Source organism: Drosophila gunungcola (genome assembly GCF_025200985.1).
Source record: "Drosophila gunungcola strain Sukarami chromosome X unlocalized genomic scaffold, Dgunungcola_SK_2 000021F, whole genome shotgun sequence".
Lineage (NCBI taxonomy): Eukaryota > Metazoa > Arthropoda > Insecta > Diptera > Drosophilidae > Drosophila > Drosophila gunungcola.
The window spans coordinates 922776-946789 of NW_026453184.1; the positions used below are offsets into that span (position 1 = coordinate 922776).

The following is a 24014-nucleotide window of genomic DNA, read 5'->3' on the forward strand; positions in this document are numbered from 1 at the left end:
CATTATTCAAATGAAACGCTCTTTGTTGTACAGTACAATTGCAGCACCAACAATCAAACAAATCGGAAAGGAGATCCACAAGGTGGTCATTGTCACAATGAAAACAAACAAAAGAGGAAGCCCGTAGGAAAAACTAAAAACCAAAAAAAAAAAAAATAAATAAATTATTACCTGCATTTATCGAGTAGAACAACGAATGCAAATGAAAAAGCAAACCTGAGAGGGATGGGACTGGGGGAATGAACTGAACTGTCCAAATCAGATTGGCTAATGAACAACCGTAGAGTTAATCTCAATTTGCATTAATCTGATTGGTTGAAAGCCGCACAAAGCAAGGCAGAGCAAGCATACACATATTTCCCTTACGTTGCACTGCACTTTAAACTGTAAGCAAATTTAATTGTTTTTTCTTTAATAGCTAGAACATAAGGTGATTTGAGTATTTCATTCAAACAATCTTTGACCAATTTAGACTATCGTTAGCTCTGTAGAAACTTTAAAGTTTCACAAAACTATGAACACAAGTTATGAAAACTATTTTTCAGTAGGAATATTTTATGAGTAATAGTTTTAAATAAATTAATTCGCTTGTGAACACAAGTTTTCTAAGTGCATTCGGACTTTGGACCAGCTCAGGAATTGCAGGAAGTGTGCGAACTGAAAACTTCCTCCCCCTTATCGGCCAAATGTCAAAATGTAATGGCTGAATGCGTGGGCTTGCATGTACATAAATGTATAAGGGATGAATACAAACTCCCACATCTTTTCAGCTTTGATGGAAACCTACGATTGCACGAACATATATTTTGCTGAAAACAAAAACTGCATATGTACTGCAGGGACTCAGATTGCTTTACTTGGAACTTTGCATATCAATTTGTAAACAATACTTTTTTCTATTCTTAGAATTACAACCAAACACTTTGAGTTACAATTTACTGTACATATACAAAATCCATGACATAGTATTTGGAATGTTATCATCAAATTTGTTAGTAAAGCGTTGTTAAAATTTATGAAATTAATTCATGAATCCCAGTTGTCATCATTGCTTTAGATTTGCCAAAACTCTCAATCTTTTAAAGATCCTTAAACTTTTAATGGTTTTTGCTTGCTGCAAAAAACTCAATCCAGATACATTGTTTTTTTTTTTTGGCACACAATGTCGTGAAAATTGGTTCACCTTTTGTGGGTCCCTCGCATCACATTCAGAATATTTCAGAGACAGCGTCAAAAACGCGATATGAACCATGACGACAGAAAAGAAGAACGAAGACTCTGAAAGCTTGACTGCAACGCCATCCAAATGGTTGGCAGTCAATGGCCCATTGCCTAGGCCTGTATAGCTCATACAGTTGTGGTCGCAATAATAATAGCAATAGTATGTGAAGATAAAAATCATTAGATAAATATTTAAACATTTATTTCATAAATAAAACAAATTTTATTCATGTGAAATTCAAAGCATCGGTAGAAAAAACACAAATACAAATCACTAAATAGTAATTTAAGATTAAATTAGATAGGTACAAAAATATAAAAAGCAAAGCTGAAATAAGAATTAAAACCAAATACAAATAATAATAGTTATTTCAGATACACATCCTTAAAGTTAATCATTGTGAGAATTTCTATATAACTGGAATTGAAATAACAAAGAAATATTATTAAAAAGGAAGATATCTGCCATTTTGTGGCAAGCCAAGCCAGCTTGGGTCTATTTCCTGAAGCACATCTGTGGGGCATATATAGGGGCTATAAGACCACATCTCAAAGTGGCAAGTCAAGCGGAGAAGGTGCACAGGGCCCAAGGACGCTGCGGCCTGTGTGATATGTTAATTTGGCCTAAACTACACGTCAACGGCAAATGGCAAATGCGGATGCGGATGCGGATGCGAGAATGCGAAAACGAAAGCGAAACGCGTCCTTCGGCCGCAAATCCCAAAGGCGAAATATGTCATACATTCGCCAGTTAACGGAGGATTTTAGAGAGAAAAAAACACTGTTCTTTTTTTTTCCTTCTCTCGGCTGTCTTTGGCAGCTTTTTAGCCCCGGACATGGGGCTGTTGTGATTTATGCCACAAGATGCGACAGCCTCTCAAAGACTCTATGAAAATACATCTGTTTGCTACATAAAGTATTGAAAGGCGTAAACTAAGTGAGAAAATTAAATAAATTCAACAAATAATAAAGCTAAAAATGTTTATAATTTAAAAACAAATCCTTATTGCGTTGTTTTCAATTTAAATTTACATTTTTTGAGACTTAATTATAAGAAAAATAATTGAGTTCGGATAGCAGTTTGAGAATATAAATCAGCTGAATTATTAAATTCTTTAATACATTTAAATCACAATTATATCTCCCATTAACAAATTAAAAAAAAAAATAAACATTAAGTGCAAAATATATTTAATTGATTGTATTCTTTTTCAAACACAAACCCTTTAAAATAAATTGAATTACGAATGTTATGTACTTGAAATTATACTGGAAAACACGGTATCATGTGAGGTATTCGAAAATAATTTTGCCAGAAGATTCTTTGCAGATGCTATAATGAAAGTTGGGCCATTGTGGCGCCCACCAGGACGCATTCCCGCCCCCATTCTCTTTTCCGGCCCTCAATTGACATGTTCGCCCTGAGACAAGATTCTCCCTGTACACATGCTACCCTGAAAATCCCACACCTTACTGTCAAATTTAATGCGGTTCGCTGTTTATTAGATTTGCACAAATGGCATTTTCGACAGTAGGTTGCGCCACTGAAATTGGGACTGGAATGGGCGGATGTGGGTGCGAAGGTCCTTTCTAGGCGTTAAGTGCTCGTTGGTGGTGGTACTTTCCCAACGCAACAACAGCAACTCTATCGGCTGCCAAAATATACAAAAAAAAAAAAAAAAAAATCGACAAACGACAGCAAAATTATTGAAAATTCATTTAAATGTCAGGCAATGTTGAGAAGCTTCACAAAATGGCGCAACATGTCGTATGCGCAATATTAAATATTAAAACGTTTTCATTATTAACAAACAAACAGCGGAGATAGGCGGAAAGAGCCGAGACTTACACGCAGGCGAAATTAAATTTCAGTTCGGAGCACGAAATCAGCATATTTATGAGTGCTATGAGTGTTGGGTGCGAAAAGCAACTCAATCCGAAATCCGATTGTAAATTAGATGGCAAACATCGGTGGACAAAGAGAAAATTAAATCAACGCTGTCATCATTGGGGGGGCATATCCGATATGCGTCAACAGATTGCAGCCAAAAACTGCAGCAAAACTAAAATCGTGGAAAAATGTCCAACGGAGAATTTTGATTGCCTCTATTCATGGAACGGATGCTGTTTGGTTTTAAAATCCTCACACAATGTACAGCCAAGCCCGATGGGCAGGTGATCAACTAAATAAGTACCCTGTTTTATTAAAGGTTATATAAAATCAATATAATATAAATAATATAATATATATAATATAAATCAATATAAAAATCATAAGGATAGGACAGAAGGATGATGTTTTTTTTTTGGTTATAAAATCACTGTCACACTGCCTTTTTAACGTTGATTTAAAACTTTTTGTTTATTATTTTGTGTTTATCCCGCTAATTTTAACTTTTAAAGGTTTTCAGTTCTTACCTTTTAATGGTAAAAAATACTTCGTATACATTTAAGCCTCGCTTTTTCATTTCGTTTTGTCGTCAACTCCAATAAATGTGCAAAAGTGTACCTTTTAAATACAAATTTTGCTCATTGATGTATCGGCCCCTTTGGTATTTCATCGAATGGTATTTTCATACCCAAACCCGGTGCATATTTTTACTATCGGGTATCAGTTTTGACAATTCTCCTCATTCATTGCTCATTGGAATCGACCCTCAAAAGCTGCTAACAAACTGTCATAAAAATCTGCGTATGCATTTGCCGAACATCCACTTGCCAGACCCTTTAAAAAGTTCATTTCAGTGTCATGTTTAAGGCTCGTAAAATCAACTCTCATCGTTGAGTTTTTCGTTTCGTTTCGTTTTGCCCCACGATTCGATTCATTGCGGAGCAACATTGCATAATATCAATATCAATTTCACATTTCACCCACCAGCCTCTTCCGTTCGTTGTTGTCCTTTGGATATGGATATTACCCGAAATGCTTCTTCATTCCCCATCTGAAAGAGCACAATCGACTTCTCCAACGGCACCCGTTCCCTTATTTCCTTCGTTTTGCGTACAATAGAGGTTATTTTGTTTGAGAAAATGGGAGTTGTCCACCAGGCGTATGCGTAACGTGCATAGAAAGTCAGAGTACAACAACGGAAAGGGTCTTGTGCGTTGTGTGTATGGAAAATCAGTAGAAAGGGGACACAATTCCGTGGGAAAAGGCACGAAAAGAGATAACTGTAATTATTGATTGAGAATTTTGATTGAAACGTTATGGCTACAATTTTTTTATGCCGCAAGGGATTTGATGCTAAGGCAAAAGACCTAAAAAGTTAGATTTTCTTACTTACTTTTAAATAAATTGTACACATTATACATTTTTTTTCTGAGCATAGTCAGCAATTATATCGTGTCCTGTTGACAGTTTTAATTATATTGCAATTAACATGCGACAAAGTAATTATGTTCTTAATTATCACACTTCGCATATATCTGTTTAGGTTTTGAAAACTCTTTTGTGCTCCTCTTTTGTATACTTTAAAATTAATGTTTTGGGGATACAAAACTCACTCAATTTACCTCAACTATTGATCATATATATATTTTTAATAAACATTTTGAAATTGTTATTTAATGGGATTTGCCTTTTTGATTAAAATGTGTTTTTTTCACAACCTTTTCAGCTTAAAGCATTTTGAACTTGCTGGTTTAAAAATTCCATCCATTTTTTCCTAAAGATTTTTTTTGTTAAATTTCCTTGCGGCACAAACGTGCTTTTTTCCCGCTTTCCACACTTTTCCTTTCTTGCCCTCCTTCCCGTCAGCCCCTTTTCCCACCTGGTTAACTGCTGTTCGAAATATGATTACAATGGTTGACAGACAAAACGTCGTGCCAGGTGGGAAGGTTGTCAAAACGAATACATGTCGGACCGATGCGTGCGATTGCCGCGGGGTGAAAAAATGGTGAAAAGGGGAGGGAGAAAGCGGGAGAAAGTGGGCGAAGGATCGGGAAAAATAAAGCATAGACAGGCAGGCAAGGACAAATAACATTGTTTGTCTGTGACATTGAAAATGTTTAAAGTTGACACTCGGAGCATTCCAGCAAAGTGAGTGTCGGTAATTAGAAGCAATTACGAAGCTTACGACACTTTTTGGAATTTTGCACAAGCAAATTCCAACCGATTGCCTTGTTAAGAACCTGTTTTCACAAAATAAGGGTTTTTTGGAAATTCTATAAAAGGTTTTAATTACACAACAATGTGTAAATAAAATAAAATTTGTATTATCGGCAAAATTCAATTGGGAATGTGCCATCTAAGGCTATTAAAATTGAGAAATATTTTATAACACGAAGGCTAACCATTTTCACTGTTAATACCCACTGAATAATATATTTTAATTTTAATCATATGTATAACAATGTAATTACACATTCTTTTCTAACGCTTTCCCAAATAAATTATTCACAGAGTTTTACAGCTTTTTTTACTGTTATCCATTTAGTAATACAATCAATTTTAGTTTCAATTTAATAACTACTAAATCCCACCCAATTCGTGTAATGCTTTATTAATCGAACGCAAAAACAGAATTACTAATTGGTCAATTCTTTTTTGTTTCCTTTTTTTTTGTGTGACATTCAGCATTGGATTTTAAAGTCGTTAAGTCCAGCAATAAAGTTAGCAAGTAAAACGTGTATCACAAACGCATTAAACTGCATTAATCTTGTCGGGATGGTAAATACCTGATGTAATGTGCATGTTTGTGGTTTTATGTACGTGAGCATATATTTTCGTTCGCCGCCTTTTGTTTTTGGGGCTGCTTAACGACAGGTTCGTAAAAATGTTGGTTGTACTCACGTATCGCTGCAATGAGAAAAAAGAAAAGAAGGCGGAAAACAGGTTAAAAAAGGTACAAATAAAATCAAAAAATCAATATTAAAGTAGATAGGGCATTACTTTCTATACGCCACAAGCCACAATTTCAATGTATCAATCGAAAAAAATATGAAATTATGTGGAATTGTCGTTCTTCGTCTTCTTAGAACATTTTAAATTGAATGAGATATTACGTGAAACTTTAAACGCTTTGTTGCTTTATCAAGTTTATTATGTATTGTGTGTAAGTACAGAAATATATAAAAGCAAAACTGGAAAACCAATCAACTGCAATTTCGGACTTAAGCAACGTTACAAGAAATAAAGGGAACTCTGGTGCGCTTGACAAATAAAATAAATTCCCGATTGCGAAGCACGGAACAAGGGTATATTAATACCCCTGAATTCACAGAAATTGGTAAATGTATGTGTTTATATTCAGTGAATCCATCAAAAAAGCTTGCGCCCTTAAAAAATTTGTAGTATAATTCTCTAATAATGATTAATGATGGTCAATTTTTTGACCGAGCTTCATGTCATGTTTTTCTAACTTTTGGCTGAGTTGCAGAAGTCACCCAAATTGGCAGCATTAGATCTCTTAGCTTGGGCAATTGAGTTGATTTCCCATTTTTATAATATTGTTGGTCTTATTCTCTAAAATTAAATAATATAATGTCATATTCTTGTAAGCCTGTGACAGTTTGCAGAAAGGTGACCTAAAACTGCACTTTAAGAGCCCATAACTTGGCACATTTACCACGGACTTAAACTCCAAATTCTTATGGTTTATTCCCTTATAATCTTTTAAAAATTTAAACTTTTATTTTTGTTAGATTTAACACTAAAGAAAATGTACCTTTGCAGCCTAAGGGGTATCGTTTGCTTTGATCCTTATTGCCCACAATACAGCACTCATATTTTTATTCTCCTGTTCTGTGCCATTGGACAATTTGCCCTAAAATGTTGTTCGGCGTATGTGCTGACTTGCTTTATAGGTGCACTTTCAGGGTTTTGCCTCGAAATGGGGATCGTCTGAGCTGGAACGGCAATGTGTACATATGTGGGGGTATACATAGACCCTCCTGTGTGTGTGTGTGCGTGTGTAATAAGCATAACTACCTTGCTTTTCTCCGGCTAAAACGACGCTGCAGGCATCACATATTTTGGCAAGCCACTAAAATGCGCGATTCAGTGCGACGCAAACTACGCGAAACCCAAAAAAAAAAACACACACACACAAAAAAGGATCAGCTATGGGGCAGCAATAAAAGCAAACTCACAGATACTCACACCCACATGCACAAACAGTAGCACACAGATACTGCCGAACCACACGGAAATGTCGGCGAGGAGGAAAACATGGGATATAAGTCAGGTCTCCTCCAACTATCATAACTATTTCATACCCTCACTAAAAAGCGAGCCTTTTAACATCCCCAAAATGGTTTGAAAATGATTTTTGTATATTATTTTAGTATTTATTTTATTTTTGGTTTCAGCCAAAAGTAAACCAAATACAATTGTATTTAATTTCAATTATTCTTTTTTTAACGATGCAAAATATATTAAAATTAAAAATTAATGATTAACAGAGAAATCCAAACCCAATAAATGTATTTAATAAAATCCTAAAAAATAATTTTGCTATAATTTCTAGACACCAAAACATACATTAAAGCTATTTAAGGAACTTTTTACTTGGCAGTGATTTTTAACCTATTTAAAAAATATTTATCTTATCCAACTTTTTGTGTTGCAAACATTTAATTTAAATTATAAATTCGATTTAATTTCAATACATTTTGTTTCGCTCTTTGCGACAAAACTTCATAGAGTTCATAGAGTGTATGCCAAGATTGTGAAGCCTGAACTCTTGAACTTTAACTTGAATGTTTTAAACAATTTCTAAGCACAAAATTTTGCCGACAACATGCAGAGCAAAAATTTCTTTGCTCCTTGTTGGACGCCTGCTTTTGTGGCATTTTTGCGTACGATTTTTTCTGTTTCTTTTGGGGGCAGGGATTTTCGGGACATGCTAAGAGGTGCAGCACCAGCACCAGAAAATCCTGAAGGGCGGACAGCTCCCAAACAGATGCTAAAATTTCGCTGCACTAAAGCCAGGCTGCAACTTTTTGACAGCCGGGGGCAAAACAGCAGGAAAAGTGTAAGAATGGAAGGGCGATGCACACACACATCACTTGCAACTGGAAAAGTTGTCCAATGTTTTATGAGTTCTGTGGCATGTCAATGGGGATTGCTCCCGTTTCCACAGACGGCTGGGTGAGTGCCGGGGAAAAGCCGCACTTCTTTGTGCACTTACTCAAATGTTTATTCATATTTCATTTGTTATCTTAGTCGGGTCAAAGGTCACCGTCGCCCTTTTTGCTTACTGAATTTATCAGGGGCAAATTTATGCTAGAAGAATGGCCCAAACTTTTACCATTTCATTTGCATTCACAAACAAATGATTAATTGCCCCAAATTGTAATTAAAATGGCATACGGATTGATGAGCTCACAGATGCGGTCAAAATAATGCGAATATTACGCATGCCATATACCAATTGTTTTAGCTGTATTTAATGTTTAAATCGTCTGATTGTAATATTGTATTATTAATTTGTATTGTCTCAATTAGTTTATTATACAACTTTATTACTTTAATAATGAATTTAATATTTGTAGTGTTATCGTAAGTTGAAATTTGATTTTTGTGATATCGAAGGCATTCCATGTGGAGCTTTAACATTGCTATTATTTGCAATCGATAATTTAATAGATCAAATACACATGGTGTCGCACAATCTTCATTAGCGTAAGGGACCTGTCTGATTTTCTGCACAATTAACTGACTTGAAATGTGACCAAAAATTGTAAATATTTACAGCCCCTCAAAAACGGCGAAGGGGTGGGTTGGGGAGAGTTGGTGCGGCTGATCCAGGTAATGGTTGACACCTCCATCAAAAGGATAAAAAGCCAACGTACTTCATTAATTTTAATTAAGCGCCCACAGCTTGACAAAAACGTGAGACCAAAAAAGGCGAGACGAAAAGGACGGCGGCGACAGAAACAACAGGGATCCCGCTGATGAAAATGCGGGTCGGAAAACGGGGCAACGCGGAAAATGGGTTGGTGTAACCGGTGCTGGCGAAATAGGAACTGCAATAAAATAGCTAGAAATGAACACTTGGGGTGGCGAACTACACACATTACCCCCTCGTCCCGAGTTAAGTGTAAAAATAAAGGAATTACAAATAACAAACAAATTAAAAATAATATTTAACCAATTCTAAAATGAAAATAATCCTTACTTAAATAATAATTCTGAAAAAACGTTAATATATATAAAACATTACATGCTTATAAACTACAAAACTTAAAATATTTATTTACTTTTGATCATCTCCAATTGTCTGTGCAAGTGAGAAATGTAATGCAAATTTTTGTTTAATTTTCACTTTACTGTCGCTACTGGTTAACCTTAAGAGTTTTCCCAGAATATTAAATACACTTTGCGCGCTCTCGAAATGATGGTACTATTTTTCAACGCCCAACTCCACCCCTCCACCTTCGTTTGAGTTTTTAGTTGCTGACTTTTGCCTTATAAATTTCTAAACATGCAGAGACCGAGACTGCCAACATTCATTTCGGCTTTTTGGCCAAACGAAACCGCAAAACTGGAAACATTTCTAATCGCCTGCGGCCCCGTTTTGTAGGCAATGCAATAACAAAAGGCTTTTTAGGCATGTTAAACCGATTCGAATTCGGTTAAAGTGTCTTGTCTTCCGAAAGAATATGGCTTAAGGTCACAGTGCGGGACCAACAGGTAATGGGAATTAAGCCGCATAAAGAATTAATTGAGTGCAATGTTAGTTTGGCTTCAGTTCACTGGCAATTTCGGGGGATGGTGGAAAAGTTTGGGAAGTGTTCGGGGAGTTGTCAAACAAGGCTAGAGTTTTTGGCAACTGGGAATTAAATTAAAGACGTGTGAACTAAAACCACCAGAAACAAAGCATCATCATCAGAACATATATAAAACATGATTGGATAAACAAAACTAGCTTCCCTAATTTAATAATTTGCACTCCATTGAAAAAAGTTTATTACAAACATTAATGTTTCTTTTAATAACAACATTTTAATTTAATTTTATTATATTGTTAAATTAAAAATGTAAAGCTTTAAACTGTGGAACCCTGCATATATATTTAAAGATTTACGATGAACATATAAATCTGTGGCGGTTTTAAAATGAAATATAGGTGGTATAAATCTCTAATTAAGAGTGTTGAAAAGTGATCTTTGGACTTAAAAAATATTGTTGCATACTTTTCGACACCTTTATAGGTGATTTCAAAACGGTAGTGATTTATGTTCCCCATTATATTAGATAAGCTGAAAGAACAATAGTTGCTTGTGTAACCGTTCCTACAACTGTTGCTTAAATTATCCAAACTAACCTTAATTCATAATTCCAGGAAAGAAGCCCCAAATGCTGGCAAAACCCTAATTGAATTACGATGGCTAAGCGGATAATTCGTGGAAGTGGAAATGGAAGTGGAAGTGGAAACTTTAATGCGCAGTAGAGTACTCACTAATCCAGCATTTCGATATCCTCCTCGCTGTCGCCCTCGTCCTCCTCGTCCTGGCCCTCATCATCGTCATAGAAGCGGGCCTCATCGGCGGCATTTGAGCTCCCGAATCGCTCCCTGCTCCTCTCCCTTTCCCGCTCCCTTTGCCTATCCCGACTTTGCATTCCATTGCTGGGATTGCGAACCCTCGATGTGGCCGGGGATTCGGAGGAACCGCGATTCCGACGATTCCGGGTGGACTGCACCGGCAGACCCACGCCCTGCTCCAGTTCCTCTTCCTCCTCGTCGCTCTCGATCTCAATCTCGTCGAGATCCCGCTGACTGATGCTCCGCTCCGGCATGGTTTTATAACGTTTCTTTTGCTTCAATCAAATACAAATCAAATAGAAAGCACTTGCAAAAAATAGAAGCTACAGAGCTGTTTATATCCAATAATTGTCACACGCGATTTGCGAATTGTTTTAGACTTTTTGTCGCACCCAAAAACGTAGAGACTTGCACCGAACGCACTCAAAACTGCAATTGGCGACGAAAGCGCGTTGGTTTGTCTGCGATTGGCAATTGGCAATTGGAACACAAGTCCAAAGACTTGCTGGGGCTTCACATCGCGAGACCTTAGCCAGAGGTGCTGGCCACGTCTCAAATGGCTAATTCAATTAGGGTCTGCTCAAAATCGCGGCGAAACCGCCTTTCGACCATTAAGTACTCTCCAATAATAGCTCATATTACTAGAAATATTATTGAAAATATTACGCTTTTAGTTTAATGGTTTTATCTTACTCACATAATAAAAAATAAGACCAAAATTGTTTCTTATATTATCTAATATCTTCATAATATTTGAAAGTATACATTTGATTTTTTTCATGTTAATATATGCAGTTCTTTTAATATTAATATTTCTTACTATAATAATTAAATAAATAAAATAATTAGTTTCTGTCAAAAATATACATATATTTTACTTTAATAATTTGCTTTAATTATTATTTTGCAACGCTTTTGGGATTACTTTCATGGAAAACAAATATTATATTAGAAATTTAGCTTGTTGATAATTTAGGTTTTAAAATTAAAAAATCTTTAAAAAAATGTTAAAGAGAATAAAAATCATCAAATAATCTAACATACCAAACTAAAATGCATTAATAGGTTCTTAAATATTGAACCCTTTCCAACCAAAGAAAGTAGTGCATACTTCCTGCCCGCTTGATAGTACAGGGTATGGCTACGACGGTCACTCCAAGAACACTGTGGATTCGCTTTGTTCTGTCCACATTTCTGCCTGCAAAAGGCAACAACAGTGGCCCAAGAAAAGCAAATAATGCCGAATTGGGTCAGCGATTTTCGGGGGCGACATTGTGTCGATGGGAAGGAAGCCCTTTGCACGTGCTGCTCACCTTTGATAAGTGGAATGGACAGGTGGCCAGGTGGAAAGGTGGCCATGTGGCAAGGTGGCAGGGTGACATCCGAATTCGCCACGTCTGCAGGAAATGCCTTACTCAATTGAGGTAATCAAGTGCTCGTATTACTTAAATTGTGATTAAAACTATTTGCTGTCATGGCTATTGGACAAATTGATTGGCCATTTGATTCTGTGATTACACTTTTTTTTCAGAATAGACCAGAAATACTGGGCAGGTTTACCTCAAACAAGAGACCGTACAACTTAAGAGCTATCATCAGTTAGTTGCTGGTCATAACACATTGATTTCTTTGCCATTCACAGCTTTGTCTAGTATAATAATTGTTCCACTTGGATCTTACATCGGCTTTATTCTATTGATTTTTGAAGCTCGCGTGATTTTCTAACAGCCAATTATATTATTAGTTGGCAGTAGCGAAATTATTGACAATTATTGGCTTGGCTGCTTCACTGCGCTTCCGCCAGTTTCCCCTTTATTTTGCACCATCTTCCCCATTTTGTTGTTATTTCCTTTTTTTTTTTTTTGCGCAGCCCATAAAACCATAAAAAAATTTAAATGAGCTGAGCCCGCAACGAGCCCGATTTAATGAGCCATTTCAATGCCGCGGAGCCTCTGGAATTGTTTCTCATCCAAAGCTGGCAGGGAATATCAACATTTTTATGCATTTATCCGAACATTTGTTTAAAATAATACTGTAAAATAAACAATGCGAAAATAAAGGAAGGAAACTAAGTTGGGTTGTGTGGAAAATGCTATTATGAAAATTGTACGATTGGAAATCATGCTTTGAGCTCAAATATATCGCTTAAAAGTACGACAAATTAAAAAACCACTAAAAGACTCATAAGGCTTAAGAAAAAAACTTTCAAAAATATTAGCTAACAAAATAAAAACTTATTAAAACTTAATATATTTTTTAAAATGGATGTGCGAACAGAATCTTGTTTTCAAAAGGGTTTTAAGAGTATTGCAGCATGCTAAACACCATATTCATATAAACTCTTTCTAAATAACATGTTTTAAATCAAACTAAAACGTCTTTAGCGTATTAAAGCTCACTAAAAGCGAAAAAAAAAACAAAAATTTAACCTAAAGCTGCCATTAATCTGTCAGCACGACAAATGGCCAAGCAAATAATTAAAATCTCTGATTACCTCAAATTGCAATGCATTAAATGACCTTAAAATCTGTTTCGCTGGCTAACAATTAATCGCCTCCTTTGACATCATTTCGCAAAAGTCCCAATTGGTGTTATTCAATTGTTTTCCGAATGGCTAGCGAGTCATAACCAAAAAGATTCCAGTCCAGGGGTCACATTGCCAATTATTTTAATGTACATTAATTGAAGTCGTTGCACTAGCGACAATTTCAATTTGTAATTTAATAATAATGCGGCAGACGGGAGTGAAAAAAAAACCAGTGTCGAACGCCCAAAGTCGGTTGGTGATGAATGGCTTTTTGCGGAGCGTGTGGACGACGGTCATTGCCAAGGGCACGAAACTTATGCCGGCAACTGTGACGAAAACAGCCGGCGACGGTCAGTGAGGTGATAAAAATAAAATAAAATAAAATAAAATGTTTAAGGCACCACGAGACACACAGCTCCGAAAAGGTGTCAGCTCAGACAACCTTCAATGGTACATAATAAAAATCTCTGGCCAAACAAACGGAAAGAATCGAAAAAGACAAACAAGAGCATGCGGAAGAAACAGGAAAATCAAGAAATCTCAATGGCAGCCAAATTGGTGGTCACTTTCGAAAGATTTAAAGCCGAAGAAGAGTCCAAACATTTTAGAGTTCTACCTAAAAAAATCCAAAACTTTGTTATAACCATTAAAATTAAAACCACATTTAAAATAAATTTTGTTAATGTTTGTAATCGTTGAACAACGACTATAATATCAGCAATATAATCATTTTTACTTTTCTTACTTCAATTAGTTTGAAACAATTATTCGAGATTAATTAATTTATTTTAAAATAAAATAAAATAAATATTCGAAAATTAGTTTAAAAAAATAAATGTATTTAATATTTAGAGATGGTTTGCTAAATATAATATGTGTATTTTATCGAGTCTCCATTGTCTGGGCATCTGTAATAATTTGTCTTGTTTAACGCTTGTTTTTGAAAAGTGTTTGCTTTGGGAGCCTGATAAGTAAGGAATATTCTCCGGTGATAAGAAAGTGGGCGCCCCAGATGTGGTGAGACATCATCATTACAAACATCAATGGTGTGCAAAAACTGTGCATCTATTCTATATGACTTAGTAATAGTTTTGCTATGTTTTTTTGAATGTTTTGAAAATATGTGTAGAAGATATTTTCAAAAAAATAAATACAAACAAATTGTAGGGCCTATCTTAAAGTACATGAATTAATTAAATTTTTATTTATTTTCATGCAAACTAAAAATATTTTGTTAATCGTTAAACGGCCTCCCCCGCAAAGTTCAACGTTTTGTGGCTATTTAAGCTTTATAGTCCCGACCCGCACTGTCCGTTCTTATCAAAAAATCGTTATGCGTGTTTATTTATTTTGGTTTGTTGTTACTCATTTTTATAGTTTTTTTTGTTGCTGCACTTTACGAGTGTTTTGTTCGCCGGTTTTTGTGTTTGACTCCATCCCGCTTAATTGTTTTGCATTTCTATTGGCGCTTAACACACGACTGACCTAACAATGATTATTGTTATATTTTTTTGTGCTACCTCTTTTGGCTGTGTGGATTTATATTTATACTATGTTTATTCTGCATTAGGACTTAGTCGCTTCGAATGCTGTTCGTTGACTTGGTTACTGACGGTTATTCAACTGATTAGAATCGATAAATAAAACAATACCGTATTCATAATACGATTTTAATAAGATTAAATTTAAATACTCGAAATGTAATGCTAGCTTAAATATAATGCACTTTGTATCGGATTTATTAAATATTCATAGTTTATATACATTTATTTATCCATAAGACAATTAATGTCAAAGACAGTTAATATTATAGAATTTTTATAAAAATTACAATTCCAAAAACATGTGAGGAAATTCAAATTTTAATAGAATAGAATTTATTATATTTGAATCATACGTTATAAGGCTCAATAAAATCTCCATTCAGAAATTCGAATTAGTTCACATTCCGTCTCTCTCACTCTCTTTCAATCCCAATTGGCAATGGGGCATACAAAATGGAAACAAGTTCAAGGCCGCGATCGATATCGATCGCTGTCTCTTTCGCACCCTTACGATGTGACTCACCTGCTGATTGAAGAGAAGCTCCGCTGCTGCTTCTCTGCCGGTGTTGCATCGACGTCAACGTTGGCAGAGTCAGCTACAGCGACCTCTGACGTCACAGGGCGGTAGATCAAAGGTTTCACGTTGCGTTCAAAGTCGTCTAGAAAAACGACATCGTGAACGGGAATTATGCGGTGATCGCTGACGTTGAAATGCAGATCGCGAAATGGACCGTTTAACAGACAGCGCAGCGGTGAGGTCACCAAAACAGCATCCTCGGGAGGTAACTGTAAGGATATATATTTCGAAGTGGTTATCAGTCAGTTTCGCACAATAAATAGCTTCTTAAGAATAAAAGGAACTACAGTATATTTATTTTTTTAGAATTTTTAACTTACAATTTTCCTCTTTTAAATATTTTCAACTGAAACACTTTTCTGTTTATGTATGTATTTACATTCAAGAATGTATTTGATTTTTATAAAATCAAATTATGTGCATTATTTTTTGTAATAGATAGTAAAACTATCTAACCTATATCATTTTTATTAATTGACAAAACATTTTTAATTTTCACCCTTAATACTTACTATATTATAATAAATAGTTCACGATTAATTACACATCTAATAAATACCCAACCGTTACCATTTGTATTATCACTTTATGATTTATTTAATAAAAAAAAACATTTTTAATTAAAGTAGACTTTAAATAATATACATACATAAACTTTCTTAAATTTCAATATTGTTTAATATATTTTTGTTTATGAGTATTCGAGATAAAGATAAATGCTGACTAAAAAATCAGAAATCCATTTGTTATAATAAAACTTCATAAAAGGGAAGTAAGCCTTAAACTTAATAAGTAAATAAACAATGGATTTACGAACCATTTTAAATTAAGCTTATACCCTATTTAATAGTGGGAAACTTTAAAAAGCACCCTGTTTACCTTGATTTTGCCATTGGCCGCTGAGAACATTGGGGTTTTGAGATTTCAAAGATAAAAGATGAGCAACAAATCAAATAAAATGCACAAGAAAGACAGATACAACACCCACACATGAATAAATATGTATGTGTGTAGAAAGAACGAAGTACAAGAAGAAGAGGCAATTTGGACACGCGTGCGTCGCGTTGGTTGGATTTGTGTTTTCTTATTTGACTGCCTTTTTGGAGCTACTTTTTCCACTTTTGTTATTGAATTATCGTTTGCGTTTTCTTTATTGTTTAGTCGACTTTATGACTTATTTGTTATATACTTAATTTATCTATATTTTTCGCTTTTTTATTCAATATTTCAGTTGTTTATGTATTTACTTTTCTTTTTATTTATTTTATCTTAACTTTTGCTTTAATTTGAGACGCACACAACAAGAAAACAAAAAACACGAACGACACTTGCACAATTGAAAATAACAACAAATTAACAGGAACGCGAAAATGCGGGCTGCTGCGGCTGCGCCTTCACTTTTCACTAAAACAAAAAGCACGTAAATAAAATTGAGAGGAGATTTTGCTTTTTTTTTTTGTTGATGTCTTTGCCGATCGCGCTGCCGACGTTGACTGCGCTGCCCGCGTCACCGCGCTCTTCCAATTGGTCCAATTGAGATCAAACAGCTGGTGGCCAGTTGGATCGGCGTTTGCCGCTGTCTGGCAACGCTGGGCTGGGAACGAGGTGGCCAGACTGAAAGAGTTAGCGATGGGCGATAACTGTTGCCGATTTTCACAATCACGAGGGTAACTTTATTTATTTCATTTATATTTTGTGAAAGGCAGGTTTTTAGCTAGTCAAGAAATTATGTTATGAAACACAAAATAGAAATACTCAAATAAAAAAGTAAAATATCAAAACAATATGTAAATATATTTTTTAATACTAAATATTCACTTACGTTACGATAATGCTAATTTTAATTGCTCTACTTAAGTTTGTTATTGAGCCTGTTCATACCATGCGAACGAGAATTTAAAATAACAATTTATCATTGGGAACGTCATTATCTATAGTTTTAACACTATATTAAAATCCGCTTGGATTTCATTTAAGGAAATAATTAGCGCACCTTAAATTAACTGTTTAGGCTAAGGCTGGTAAAGGATGTTTTAACAACATTTATAGTTGGTAAACCAGTGAAAACTATCAAAATGATTACCCATAAACTTGTACATAATTTATATTTAGGCGAGCTATAAAGTACAATAATGTTTTGTATCAAGTTAAATTGGAAAAAAGAACTGCTTTAAAATCATAAATTTAAGCTATCGCAGCTTTTGTCATTATTGTAGTAGCATTTTGATAGAAGAAACATTTTGAATTCTAGAAAAGCTTTGTGAGATTTTTTGTTAACATATATATAACAATAAATTCCTATTAAATATTCTGGTCACTTATCGTTAACTGCCGATAAGTAAGTCACGGAGAGTCAAGCGACCATCTCAAGCGGCACCGTTCGTCTCGCAGCACTGACACCGCGCTCGTTTTCCAGCACTGGACGCACTGAATCAAAAAAAAGAAAAACGCGAGCAAGCGTTGAATTTACTGAATCGCCGTCTCGAATCAACATAAGTTCATAGCTGTTAGACGGGTGAGTGTAACAACAGGCGAAAGCTATTAGCTTCACGTAAATATAAAGCGTAAAATCGGCAAAAAGAAAAAAACAATTAGGAATATAGTAACTTACACACACGCGGCGGCAACTGTAAGGGTCGTGTGTGTGTGTGTATGTGTGTGCGCGCGTCTAAATCTTTGTGTTTTACTAAAGCGGCAAAATAAGCCAGTGAATATGAAAATATCACAATTTCCCGGTTAGCCAATGATTTTCCTAACTTCAAAGTTGAATTCTTTTTTTGGTGGCCGGCATTTTACTTCGACAATTGCAAATTGGCCCGCACATGTATGTGAGTGTTTTGTGCCCGTGGGGGTGCGAGCGAGATGGAGCGATGCGTTGCAAGAAATTCCTAATTTTTCGTTGGCTTTCTTCTGTTTTAATGATTTAAATAATATCTAATTGAGATTTTTCATCTTTTTCAGAATTGGCGAAAAATAAAATAACGCCAAAAGTCTCGGAATTCATTGGACTTCATATAACTTCATACAAAAAGTAAGTGATTGCAATTTTTGTTTAAAAAATAGCCAAAACATGAACAAGCATATGTAGATAAGCTAATATTTAACTGATATAAAAACGGTGACCCCTAACACTTTTTTACTTAGTGTCTACAGTAATGTGCTTAACAGTCATCATATTTTCAGTTTTGCTTTGTCAAAGTTAGGACAAATGTATACAACACTTTGTTAAGGTTATTTAGTTGTATTCCATAACTATATTTAATATATTTCCAGTTTTTGCACACATCCAAGTGCTTATACCCTAATTTATCTTTGGATATTGCGAAAGTTTCGCATCCGACATCGACAGCAAAAGATGTTTCAATAAAAGTATGACTAAGTTTTTATTTTAAAAGCTCATATAACCCATATGTGTATGTAAATACTTATGAAATATATATAATTCATTTCTATTATCTGGCCCACAAAAGAATTTTAACTTAGATGCGGACCATCAAATTGTTTTTATTCCAATGCAAAAATTTGTGTAAACTCAGCAAGAACTGAAATTGATATTTGCATTTCTTAGGCAGAAATTGGATGTCAACTGTAAACAAATGCTTAATTTACAGAAATTCTTCTTCAACTAGCCTTATAAACAAAAAGTTGACTATTTATCGTAAGATTATATGCATCGTGAGGTTTATCAGTGAACTGAACTAAAATAGAGGCGGCGTCCTAACAAGTATTGTATTGCGACTGGAATATTTATTATTTCTACGGTCTTTGGCTTGCAGATCATCATGTCGTATACAAACCAATGCAAAATTTCTTGTAAACTCAGCAATAACTGATATTGATATTTGAATTTCAACTGTAAACAAACGTTTGAAGTTAAACAAATCTTATTTGCTATCAAGTATCCCAGTGGGAATTGTCTAGGCAGCTAAATCTATAGAAAAATAAACTTGTATTATCAGTTAACTGAACGAAAATATAGGAGGCAGGTTGGCTACCTCCTAAAAGTATGGTATTTCGAATAGAATATTTATTAATTCTACGGTCTTTGGCTTGCAGATCATCATGTCGCATACAATCCTACTGGTTCAGCCGGGTGCTCGTCCGGAGACCCGCACCTACTGCGACTACGAGAGCGTGAACGAGTGCATGGAGGGCGTCTGCAAGATCTATGAGGAGCACCTGAAGCGCCGCAATCCGAACACCCCGACCATCACTTACGACATCAGCCAGCTGTTCGACTTTATCGACACACTGATGGACATCAGCTGCATGGTGTACCAGAAGAGCACCAACACTTACGCCCCTTACAACAAGGACTGGATCAAGGAGAAGATCTATGTGCTGCTCCGCCAGGCGGCCTTTAGTCCCAATGCCTAAGAATACCAAATAAGCCGACGATACACTGAGGAGATGTGTCAAGTAACGAGGACACCACGACACCAGAACACTAGAACACCAGAACACTAGAACACGTGAAACTGAATGGGGGAACACTGCTGATCACAACACCCACATTACAAAAAACTGCGGTTAGCTGAAAACAATGCAACAATGCAACACAAAGAGAACGAGAAACTGTTTAACTTAGAAATGGAGAACTTACTTTAAAGTTGTAACCTGCTAATATAATGTATATACACCCAACTGACAACTGTGTGTTTTGAATGGATTGACCAAGTTCATTGTTTTGGATATAGTATTCTTGTAGCTAGCAAACTAATGGCAAGTTTTTTTTTTGTATGGTGTGTGTGTGTGTGTGTCGTATGCTAGTTTTAGTCTACAGAATTTCGAATAATAAAACTCGTCGGGATATCAAATATACTAATTTATATGGAAAGATCTGTCAGGAAAACTTTACTTTACTCTTTTAAAATCAAAGAACCATTTTTAGTTAGTTTAAGCATTCACATTCACATTTCTGCCACTTTTCAAATTTTAAAATACACAAATGCTTTCTTGTTTTCTTTTTTGCTTGAGTCAAAACTTTTGATTTCTATAGCTGCCATCCTTAAGCATATTTTTGTTATATCTGCTAAATTTAGTATACGAATTAATGTCGAGATAAACTAATCAATTATAACGCTTAAACGGGCTCCCATCACTTAAATTATAAAGACAATTGTAAGCATTTCAATCAATGTCAGCCCATTCAGCTGTCGATATTTAGGTATTTAGCAACCCACACGAAAACCCCGCTTTCCAATAACAGCAAATGAAAACGCCACTCAATTCGGATGAAGTCAAATAAAGCTAAAAGGTTTTCACGATATTTTTGTTCCCAACTGACGGGCTGTAAAACCCCGATTATCCACACCACCTATGGGTTTGAGTCGTTTTTATGGCCAGTTTAAGCAAAACAGAACCTTTGGCCGCGGATGCCAAATGACCTTGAGGCGGAAGGGGCGGCAATAGGCTACCGGCTATCGGCTATCCAATCCCATACGATCCGATACGATCTTGGGTTGGGTTTGCGGAATCGGTTGGCTGCGCTGCATTGAACTTGGCGTGCGATATTTAATTAGCCCCACGTCGGCGTTTTGTTTTAATATATACTAGCCGTCAGCAGAGCGAACGATTTATATAGGTATCGACCACATAGATGCTGCTTAGTTAACCATTATTTCAGTTCTAAAGTAGATTCATGAACAATAGCCCTGGCATTATATATTTATAACTAGTCGAGGTAAAAAAGCGGTATTTGCATACTATATGCCCAATCTATTTATATGAAATTTATATAAAACTTGGTCTGTGAATGGGAAAACATATTTTAAATAACCATATTTGTATGTTTCAGCTAGAAATGTTCTTTTAATTTTCCCTTTTATAATGGCTTTCAAATGCTCAATACTGTTTTCAAACTTTTTTTTTTAATTCCTTAATTTTTTTGGGAAAACTTTTTATAAATACTCATATTTGCTTATTGTAATTTGGCCTCTTCCAAATGCTAAACAATGGTTTTTAAATTGTTGCTCCTAAATAATGTTACTATGTGAATGAAAGGGAACTGTATAATATTTTCCCAATCCAAACGCATCACTTGACAATTTTCCCTGCAATCGCACACACGTTTTACAGGGTATGCGAAAACGGTAGCTCTGTCTAAAATAGTTTAGAGTTTTTATAGAATATTTTTGCAACTGGTTTTGCATTGCATTGCCGCCGTGTAGCCCCCGTGTCTTGACCCTCATCTCACGCACTTTCAATGTCAGCCAGCAGCACGCTTTTTGGTCAGAAAGGCGAGCGAGCGAGAAAGATGTAGCATGAAATCGAATGGGATGCATCGTTCCGAAAATTGGGAACTCACCATACAGAATGTTCACAGGGAGTTTTGTGTCGTTTTGTTTTATATAAAATATACTATTCTTAACCGGCATTACACAATTAGTGGGCTAAACAATAAGCGTTAACAGCTAGTGGGTGGAACGAATTGTGGACCTGGCTAATGGCGCATCTGCCGCTGTGCCTCCACCTCGTTCTCCACTTCATACTCGTACTCCAGCTCCAGTTTGGGTTTCGATCGGCTGCGACGACTGTTGGCCGCTGCTGCTGATTTCTTGTCCTTCTTCGCCTTGCTGGCGGACTTTTTGGCGGGCACTTTAATGTCCTGTTTGCGATCGTAATTGTTTGTTTAGTTCGTTGGTTTTGAATTCAAGCATCTATGATTTATTGGCAATTTTCTGGAGCTCAAACTTTACGCGCACCGAATTGAAACAGCAACTGAATTGAAAAGCGTCAAAGTGCTCGAAAGCTTACACAGCAACTCAGAATTCTCTCAGAAGTCGCGGGCAGAGAACTCGTTTCTCTATTACTTATTATGGTAATTTCGGGGTGCTAATCGTAGGCAGGATTTTAAAATAAAAAAATTTCTCACAATTTTAGTATTTTTAACTGCTGTTTTGGGTCTTTTCAAATATTTTTCAAGGTGCCTATGCTCTAAGTAAACAAAATAAAGAATGAATGCAAAAATGAAGAATTCAATCCTGACTAAAAGAAACTTTTCAATTTACAATCTATAACGTAATAGGCACCAAATTCGAAAATTAATATAAAAACCTAAAGACTACCTCAATTTCATAATATATAACATTGTTTAGGCTAAAGATTAGTTTAAAGCTTTTAAATGTGCACCTTTACGCAAACAACTCAAAATGTTTTAAAACTCAACTGAAAAATTCACAAAATTTAGATGAACATTTAAGAAAGGCTAGAGATTAGTTTAAAATGGCACCCTTTAGATAATGAACTCAAAATGTTTTAAAATACAATTTAAAAAACCCGAAAAACGTATCTAAACTCTTTAAAAGTCTACCTTAATAACACCTTCAAAATTGCATGGGCTAAAGATCAATTTAAAACCTTCAACACGTTGTAAAAGCCGAAAAAATTGCCAACAAATCAGGGTAAATAAACAGAAAGTCTACCTCAATATCATCTGCATCCGGATCATCGCCGTCGTCGTCCGAATCCTCGAAATCGCTGCCCACTTCGACCTCCTCCCGCCGACCGGAGTCGCTGTCGTATGCCTGCTCATCGTCCTCGTCCTCGTCGTCGTCGTCGTCGTCATCATCATCATCATCCGTATCGGCTTCAACGAACTCCTCGTCGAGCAGGTCCCTCTGCAGCTCGACAGCTTCGCGGGAATCGTCGGCGTCCACTTCCATTTCGCGCTCCAGCTCCTGCTCCTCCTCGTCGTCGTCGTCCAGCTCCTCATCCTCGTCGTCCACGCGTTCCGCCTCCAGAGCCTTGTTGAATGCGGTCTGCGAGAAGTTGTAGATGTCGCGGTAGGTGCCGTGCTTGAGGCGATCCATCAGGGCCTTCTCGATGTGATTGTCGATCTTGGCGGCCACCAAGGCCTTCTCCTCGCGACGTGCCTCCCGCCGCTCGATCTTCGTGGACAGTGGGACAATCAGCTTCTGGCGGCGCAGCTTCAGCCTGCGCATTCGCATCAGATATTGGGTGATCTTGAGGAAGCGCTGCTTGTTCTTGGCGATCATGTACTTGGGCCAGAAGACCAGGTTCTCGTTGATCTGCTCGATGGCCTTCTCGAAGTTGCGCGACAACTTGATGCGCTCCCAGAGTTTGCTGGGCATGTGCGCCCGTTCGGCGGTCTTGATGAACAAATAGATGATGCCCTTCTCCTCGCGCACGGTGGCATATTGCGAATTGGCCAGTGGACAGGTGCGCCGCGTGCACAGACCCGTGAGATTGTACTCATGTCGGCAGAAGGTACGTGTGTCGGTCCTGTCAAGGTATATATATATATATATATTTGGCATAACTATATCCTCTATCACATGGAATAACTTACTTGACTTTGTGCGAGCAGAAGGACTTGTTGATGATGCTCCAAACCACCTGGAAATGGCCAAGAAATCGGGATTAATGCAAGCATCTGATTTGTTGAGCGAAATAGAAAACTCACGTCGTCGTGCTGCATGGCGTCGCTGGTGTTTTAAATGCCTTAAATCCAACAAAATCACCAAACGAATGCAATCAAATTTGGAACACGTGCAGCGCAACAAAACACAAAATTATCGATGTTTTCAACGGCGGTAATCGCGGTGAAATCGATTACCTTCGATTTGTTAGAGTGTCCAGCCCAGCTAAAAAAAAAATTTGTCAAATTCAACATATCTGGCAACGCTCTCTGGCCA

The 24014-nt window shown here is 36.3% G+C and overlaps 3 protein-coding genes across 4 annotated transcripts in view; 1 reads left to right on the forward strand and 2 right to left on the reverse strand.

Annotated features, from left to right (window-relative positions):
• LOC128260272 (eye-specific diacylglycerol kinase) overlaps nucleotides 1-16854 on the reverse strand; it is a 130594-nt gene extending 113740 nt beyond the window's left edge. For both annotated transcript variants that reach the window (XM_052993117.1, XM_052993116.1), the window contains exons 1-3: nucleotides 16237-16854; nucleotides 15304-15566; nucleotides 6014-6019 (exon numbers count right to left, since the gene is read on the reverse strand). In XM_052993117.1, coding sequence (XP_052849077.1) covers nucleotides 6014-6019; nucleotides 15304-15566; nucleotides 16237-16266 — 299 coding nt within the window. In that variant the 5' untranslated portion in view covers nucleotides 16267-16854. The remainder of the gene's footprint in view (nucleotides 1-6013; nucleotides 6020-15303; nucleotides 15567-16236) is intronic.
• An 859-nt stretch (nucleotides 16855-17713) lies between these two features.
• LOC128260287 (protein enhancer of rudimentary) lies at nucleotides 17714-20008 on the forward strand. Its single transcript, XM_052993151.1, has 3 exons — nucleotides 17714-17872; nucleotides 18319-18388; nucleotides 19414-20008. Exon 3 carries the CDS (start codon nucleotides 19420-19422, stop codon nucleotides 19732-19734), a length of 315 nt encoding a protein of 104 aa, XP_052849111.1. The 5' UTR covers nucleotides 17714-17872; nucleotides 18319-18388; nucleotides 19414-19419; the 3' UTR covers nucleotides 19735-20008.
• A 1417-nt stretch (nucleotides 20009-21425) lies between these two features.
• LOC128260281 (protein MAK16 homolog) lies at nucleotides 21426-23934 on the reverse strand. Its single transcript, XM_052993145.1, has 4 exons — nucleotides 23783-23934; nucleotides 23669-23715; nucleotides 22782-23601; nucleotides 21426-21964 (listed from the first exon to the last, which is right to left on the reverse strand). The coding sequence occupies exons 1-4, from the start codon at nucleotides 23795-23797 to the stop codon at nucleotides 21800-21802; spliced, it is 1047 nt and encodes a 348-aa protein (XP_052849105.1). The 5' UTR covers nucleotides 23798-23934; the 3' UTR covers nucleotides 21426-21799.
• Between the last annotated feature and the right edge of the window lie 80 nt (nucleotides 23935-24014).